This window comes from Puma concolor, chromosome C1, assembly GCF_028749965.1.
Source record: "Puma concolor isolate L17-30 chromosome C1, mPumCon1.1.hap2, whole genome shotgun sequence".
Taxonomy (NCBI): Eukaryota; Metazoa; Chordata; class Mammalia; order Carnivora; family Felidae; genus Puma; species Puma concolor.
Window position 1 is genome coordinate 14,558,549 of NC_141674.1, and position 7,472 is coordinate 14,566,020.

Below are 7,472 nucleotides of genomic sequence, written 5' to 3' on the forward strand. Positions count from 1 at the left end.
GGCAGGGGGTCGCCGTGCCGGCAGCTCACCTGCCTTCTCTTTCAGGTCACCAACAAACAGAGGAGGGAGCAGCAGCGCCTGGAGAAGAAGAAACGACAGGAGGAGAGGCACCGTCACAAAGCCCTAGAGAGCAGGAGCGGCCACAGGGACAGCAACCGGAGTGAAGCGGATGCCAACACGCAGGTCACCTTGGTGAAAACCTTTGCCGCTCTCAACATCTGACTCCCCGCCCCTCGGGGAGATGTGAGAAGCGAGCGGAAGGTGGAGTGCCGTGTACCAGGCTTTCCGAGCAAGGCCCACCTCTCACAAAATGAAACACAACCCACAGAGCTCTCACACGAGCTCACGCACTGACTTAGTTTCCTTCAAGCTGCCTCTTTTTTGCGCAGACTTTTGTTAGTGATGTGTTTTATTTTATGGAAGTTCAGCGAAGCCATTCGTGTTCTGTAATTAAAATACCGAGTTCTAGGGTTGGATAGTTAGTCCAGGAAAAACCTTTTAAGTGTGGTTTCATTTGCCCCCAAAATCAGAGTTCAGTGACCCTGGGATTTTTCCTTAACACTGGGGTGAGGTTTGCTGTAATTGTTCATGAAGTAGTTTAGATTAATTGCTAGAAATCCAGAATGACAAGTTTCCTTCGTGTCTCTTTCATTTTCAAGCAGATATTCACATACGGGGTAGTTTATAAACGGTCTCCAACTCAGGAACACGTTTAGATTTAATTTTCTACTAATCCAAGTTAATCAGAAATTAATTCAGGAAGTATTTTCCCAAAGTAATAGGACATGAGAGGGGCTGCAGCCTGTAGTCAGGGTGGAAATTAAACAGCTGCTTCTTCCTGATTCTGATGTTCTTTCAGATGGGATGCGGGTGCTGTGAGTTTGTTTGCACTCAAGCCACATGATAAATATGCCCGACTGTTAATTAGGCCTGGACCTTGCTGGAGAAGCGATGACGTTGTTGAGTTTTTGGTACGTGTTGCGTGACAATCAGAAGGTGGCAAGTCGCTGCTTATGATGTAATTCTGAGATTCTGATGGTCGGGATGGCAGAGGCCGTTGTTGTAAAGGGAAAGAAATCAAGAGATTCCTGAGTCTTAAGGAAGGGTCTAAAGAGTTCCCTGGTTTTGTAGGGGCAGAAGGTCTGGAAGAATAACTGAGGTTTTTCAGGTTCGCATTTTAAGTGATGTATTTTCTTCCTTGCTATGCTAGACTTGGATGCCTTCAGAGAAGTCGTTTGACCTGTTCAGTTTTCTCAGTACTGTGAAAATGGACTCCCATGAGATGCTGTATCTTCCTTTCCATTCAAGCCCTGTTTGGGATTTCGATGTTGGGAAAGCTCTCCAGTGCTCTAGTAATTGTCAGTGACCTAGGTTCACCCAACAGGGCAGAGGCCATTGAATGACTCCACACACAGTTCTTATGTGGAGAGAGGTCATTCCTAAAACTGGTAGATGGATGTGAACTCTCAAACCGTAATGTCTGAAGTGGCCGGTGGTGGACAGTCCTTGCCTTTTAGCGACCCGGCATTTGGACGAATAAAATCTGCTGAATCAAAAGGTAAATGAGTTACTTTTCCGCTCAGATTTCAAAATTATGTAAGTTCCAGGGAGAAGGGAAAACCATAAAAATGTTTTGGCCGTACAGATGTATCATCGTCTGGGCTGGCCCTGGATTCATTGAATCGTCTTTATCAGCAGGTGATTTGTGTCCTTCGGTTGTAAGGATGTGTTTTAATTTTTTGTTTGTTTGGTGACTTTCTGTAGTTGGAACATCCATCAGTAGTTTCCTGGAATCGCTCTCAGGACATTGCCGTTTGGGCTACTTCCTGGTACGGTGCATTGTAGTATTTAGCAGATTTAGAAATGGGTGCAGCATTTTTTCTTTGCACGTTGCAGAGTTCTGAGTGTGAAGTCCAAACAAGTGAAGGGTCTCTGTCGCCTTACCATTTCCAAGAGCGTGAGATCCAGTGCTGAAGGATCTATTGTTCTCTTGGTTTTTGAATCTGGACCCCGTCCCGACTGTGGCTGATCTTTTCTCAGTGAATGCTCTTTCTTGTCTGTCTTGTATGGCAAGAGTGCAGGAGAGCAGATCCTCTCTGCAAGAATTGAAATCATGTACCAGAAACTCAGCAGAATTAGGAGTCCGAAATAGCTTAAGGGATACCCTTGTCAGAAGCAGTAGAATTGCTTTGTATACCTGGTTAATGAAGGTGGCCTTGGGCCCTACTGGGTTTTAGAAGTTTTACTAGAAGCTGCGAAAAAGTTACTAAGGGATACTGGGCACCCTTATATACACGTTACCAACTTCTGATAATAGGCTTCGGCATTTCTGGGGTAAAATAACAGTGGTTTTAAAAACCAATCGTATGGCTTTGGTAATTTTCTTTTATTACCATTTCATAGTTTTCCAGTTAAAATTGGTCTGTGTTTAATCAGTTAATTATTAGGAACGGGGTACGTGCATCCGGCTTTAGTGAACTCTTCTAGCTAGGGGTTTGAACTTAAGACTTTCTGCCTCGGTCTCACTGAAGTGTGAGGTAATGGAATCCATACACTTAGTTGCTTTGTTGACATTTGAAAACTACGTTATCGGCAGCCTGGATGGAGGTGCAGACGTGGGTTTAGTTCTGGGAAGATACCGTCGGTGGCTGTGCCCTAGTATGTTACTCACGTGCACCCCATGTTAGGAGGTACGTCTTTCTGAGTCTCTGTGTTACATCTTGGCTCTTAGAGGTTTATATTACTGCGGGTTGTCTCGGTAGCTTTTAGGGAGGTCGGAAGAAAGGGGATGAGGCAGTGGTCTGTAGCTGCTTACTAGTCTTATAAGCTGTATATAAAGGTTTTATGGATTTTAAAACGATTTTTTTTTAAAGGTCAAAATAAGAAATAAAATCTCAGTGGCAACAGCTTTGTACTGGAGAGGTAGGTGTATTAAAACAACATAGAACCATGTGTTCTAGATAACATAGTTGCCATCAGGAGATATTAGAGAGAGCTCCTGTGTGTATTTAACCTTTCAGTAGTGTGAACATTCGCTTTCAGGAGCAGAGCCTGGTCGAGGGATTGTGGCAGAAAGAAGGATCGTGGATGTCAGCTGAGGCTGTTGCCTGTAGTTCCTTTTATAAGCTCTGAAAACCCTCCCAAACCCATTTTGATCCCGAGGGCTTATGAAATAGGGTCTCCGTGTGGGGCAGCTCAGGTGGGCGCCACGGGAACCTTCGAGTAGGTCAACTGTAGTGCTCTGCCTTGCCCCACCCCCCGGGGTTTACAATGTGAAATGGCACGGTCCTGGGGCGGGGAGGGCCGTGCTGAGAGGGGGAGCGCCGGTCACACGTTAGGTAGGTAGGTATCAGATGGACTTCGGCATTGAACTGTGCTCGTAGTGAGTCCCTGTCGTCCATGTGCAATTTCTCTCATTCTGAGAAACTCTAGACTCTGCCTGGGTTTTACTGGGTCAACATAGAATGCTGTCAGTTTACCTCCGTGAAATGTTCGACTCGAATATGCAGTCGGTGACGGGAAACTTGGATTTTTGTCAGAGTTGACTAACAGTCTTCCTGAACGAAAGGGCCTTTGTGGGAGGGATGAAGGTGGTTTCTTGGTTTCCGTGTGTCCCCTCTGTGGCCCACTCTGACTCTCATTTTGGGCAGACACGTAGCTCTTCACCTTCACCTTCACCTTTTTACCTCAAGGCTCTGTCTGTAGCAAACATTTAGATTCAGAGCCTGACGCGCTTTTCTGTTTTGCCGTCTTCGTTATTCACCAAGTCGCCCATCTCAGCTTTCAGAACAGGTGTTGCTAAAACTGTGGGGCCTTCCGACAGTTGTTCTGAGGTGATTTAATGATGGCACTTTTTACGCGGTGTGTTTTCCTGACTCCAGAGCAAATTGTATTTTTCCACCGACACTGAAGCGAGGATCTTCTAGGTTGTGTATTTATGGCACGTCTTCTGCCGTCACATACCAGAGGGGGACACGGACCACCCGTGTGAAGGGGAGATGGTGATCCCTGGTCGCAAAGTGTTGCATCGCGTGGGGCGCTCCCTGCGGGCCGCCGGGCCCTGCTCCGGCCCCAGCTAGCACTCCCTGTAACCTCAGGCTCTTAGCCACCTCTTCTAAACTCGCTTTCTGGTCTCTCTAGCCTGGTTAGGGGTACTTCGTAGCTTGGAAAAATCTTTAGCATGCTCGCAGAGTTCCTTCGCGAGGGGCTGCTGTCCGTGAAGAACGTCCCTGCAAAAGCATGAACTTCCTGCGCGGTGGCTCTGTTTTCAGCAGGGCCTCCCCGGGATGCAGAAGTACCGCCCCCTGTGGTTGTCGGGGGAGGTGACGGTCCCTGGGCAGAACCGCTGTGATCCGCTCGTGCGCGTGTTGGCAGCCGGTGGGTCACCGTGACCGGCCGTCCGTGACCGTCACCGAAGCTCAGTCAGAAACCTCGGCCTGTGGTTGGATCCCCGGGCGGGTCCCGCGGCCAAACCCTGAGGAATGCCCGTGTGGGGCTGCTCGCGTCTTCCCACTCTCGTTCATTTCCCCTGGCGGGAGGCGCCCTCGGCCTCCCCGGCCACCCTTCCAGCAGCCTCCATCGGCACCGAGCTCAGCGAGAAGAAGGAGGTTGCCTGGAGGTAGACTTCAGACCCGCGCGCGCCTCTGGGCGCGAACCCCCTGGTGAGGGAGGGCGGGTGTGTCTGGAGAGCATGGGGGCCTTGGCAGGCTCAGGAACCTTCTCGTTTTTCTAGTTGCACTGTACTTGTTCTAGCTTCAGTCTGGAGATACTTAAGACCTCCATGGGGTCATGATCCATAGACTTAGCAAGTCTTGCCTTATCTATGGAGCTCGACGGGGAGATGTGTGACCACTGTCCACTGTCCATAGTTCCATTTCCTCGCGGTTGTCTCTTTCCACAGATTGTCTTCATCTGAACCATTGTATTTTATTTTTTTACCAAAGTACTGTACTTGGCTATTTGCAGTGTTTTCAAAACCAAATGTTTCCTTTTTTTTGTGTTTTTAATCTTCAATACTTGGTGCAATAGAAGCTGCAAAGATGTGCCACTTTATCTACGACGTGGGGTTTTGTACGCCAATAAATTCTAGTTTAAAGACAAAGCTTCGTGTTGTTTTTGCCGGTCTGACCACCGTTCGCGTGCGTGAGCCTGAGGGAGCCTGGCAGGAAGCGGCCTTTCGGAGACCTTTGCCTGGAAGACGGGAGGGGACAGTCGTTTGGGGATCTCACTGAGCTCGAGAGAGCGGACTAGCTCTGGTGCACGTGAGCACCGGCACACGCGGGCAGAGCCGCCCGTCAGTGCTGGACCCTGAAGCCTTCTGCCGAATCCTAAGAACATCTCTGGTAATTTGGAGTTGCCTAAGTATGGAGCAGCTGTCTGTTGGCTTCCACCTTGGCTTTCTCCAGAACTCTGAGGGTTGGTTTGGCCCCAATTAAGGAGGAGGCACAGCCCTCCCCCACCAGACACGCACGGACAGCTGTGACTGGAGCACAGACACCTGCCAGAGGTCCTCCGAAGGGGGACGGAGAAGGGAGAAGGGCAGCCGCAGGAAACCAGTGGGTGGGGACTCCGCGTGTGCAGCCCACACGAGGGCTCCGGCCAGTCTCGAGGTCAAAGTCGGTACGGTCGCACCCCGCCTTCCGGTGTCCTTGGGCTTGTGGCCTTGAGACTCTCGCTCTCTCTTGTTCTGATTTTGTACTCGTCAAGCAGCCTTTGGATCGGCTGCACTGATACCTTGATATACCACTAGGTATCTATCCAGTACTACCCTGGAGGGCAGAAAACGTTCTGGCTACTGGCAAGGACATTTCCCCTTGGTCACTGTCCCTGTGTGATTTCCACCTCAGTCCACGACTGAGAGCTCCGGATGCACCAACACTATCCAGGTCCCGGGCCCGTGAGGCCTGGGTTCTGGACCTTGTTAGCCCAGTTTGAGAATTTTGCCGAAAGACCCTACCAGAACCAGAGTGGTGTCCCAATGTAGGATCTCCCTCAGGTGGAGAACTTCCATGGCCTCAATTCCATCCCTGCAGTGATTCGTGGGGGCCAGGGAGCCACCTGCTAGGTCGGGTGGTGGTCGGCGGCTTCCTGTCAGGGCCTGTCTGTGAGATGGCTGAGCCCATAAGGACAGAGAAGAGTTTGGAGTTCTCAGGCCAGGTGGGGAATAAGTGAAGGTCGTTATTTGTATTTTCCTCTAGGCCACGGCACTGCTTACTCGGGGTGAGTGACAGTTTATGATGCCAGACACTGAAATTCCATAAGGGGGAAAGTGGCTGTTCCCGTGTCCCTTTCTGCTAACTTCATGGTTGCCTAGGAGAAAGCTGGGTTGAAAACCCAAGTTGAAAGTGTGTCGTTTGCCAGACACACTACAAGCCCTTACCCCCAGCACATGGAAAGCGTACGGGTGCCTTAAGATACAATAAAACTTTGTCATAGGATGTTCTGCACCCCTGTGGCTTTTATCCGGGCTGCTGGACAGAGTGGGCACTCAGATCATAGCGATGCAGCGGTTTAGAACTTGTTTGGCTGTAAAGGATCAGGATTTAGAACTTGTTTGGTTGTAAAGGGTTGAGATTAATCCTGCTACTTCATAGGTTCTGGTTTGGCAGAGGGAAACTTCCCCACCTTGGAGAAACTTGTCTGAACCTCCCTATGGTAGAGGGACTTAGATACCTCAAGATACCCTGTTTTGATTTAATTTATTCACCCATCCAGGCATCCAAGAATCCATCCAACTTGTACTGAACTTGTATGGCCTATGGGTTCTTATTTCCGGGCGTACCATGAGACACGGACCCTGTCCTCAAACAGTTTCCAGTCCTGGAGTGAAAGAAGACACGATCTCTCTCTCTCTGTCTCTCTCTGTCTCTCTCTGTCTCTCTCTCTCTCTCTCTCTCTCACACACACACACACACACACACACACACACACACACACGACGTAAAAGGAGGCATTGCTAACAGGTGCTGATCGCGTGGACTCAGGGAAATCAAGGAAGGCTTGGTTGAGGAAGTGACTTTTGCATTGGGCTGAAAGGGAAGATAGGAAAACCCCAGAGTAGGGGACAGAGTTTATTAGGATAATACAGTTAGTTTGGGGAAAGACTGGGAATTTCTTCAAACGTCTGTCTGACGGCTTTTGCTACCAATTCTACGACGAGGCGTACTTTTGCCCAGTGTGACCACCTTACGCTGTCAGGAGTTGACCTCTGTGCTGTGTTTTGACTTTGGAACTCACCACGGTAGCAGCCCTTGAGGCAAAGTGCTGCGCACAGTCTCTCCAGCCAGTTTTGCCTCATTTCCTCTATGGGACATCAGCTCAGGGCAGTGAAGGTTAATGACTTTCAAACATGTGTCCACTTAAGATAAATGAGCCCTCAGAGCAGCGAGCCCGGGGGCGATTCAAATAAATGAGCATAGAATTTATCATATGTATGATGCCACTTCCCTGAAATAATTCCAGTTATCATGCGT

At 49.4% G+C, this 7,472-nt stretch overlaps 1 protein-coding gene across 2 annotated transcripts in view; it reads left to right on the forward strand.

Moving 5' to 3' along the window:
• OTUD3 (OTU deubiquitinase 3) overlaps positions 1–5,101 on the forward strand; it is a 30,393-nt gene extending 25,292 nt beyond the window's left edge. Inside the window, exon 9 of one of the 2 annotated variants that reach the window (XM_086715863.1) lies at positions 46–171. Coding sequence is in view for 1 of the 2 variants with exons in the window: in XM_025912534.2 (XP_025768319.1) it covers positions 46–222 (177 nt within the window). In the remaining variant the exon portion in view is untranslated. Of the gene's footprint in view, positions 1–45 lie in introns of both variants that reach the window. The other variant, XM_025912534.2, reaches the window with a different exon arrangement.
• The last annotated feature ends 2,371 nt before the right edge of the window (positions 5,102–7,472 follow it).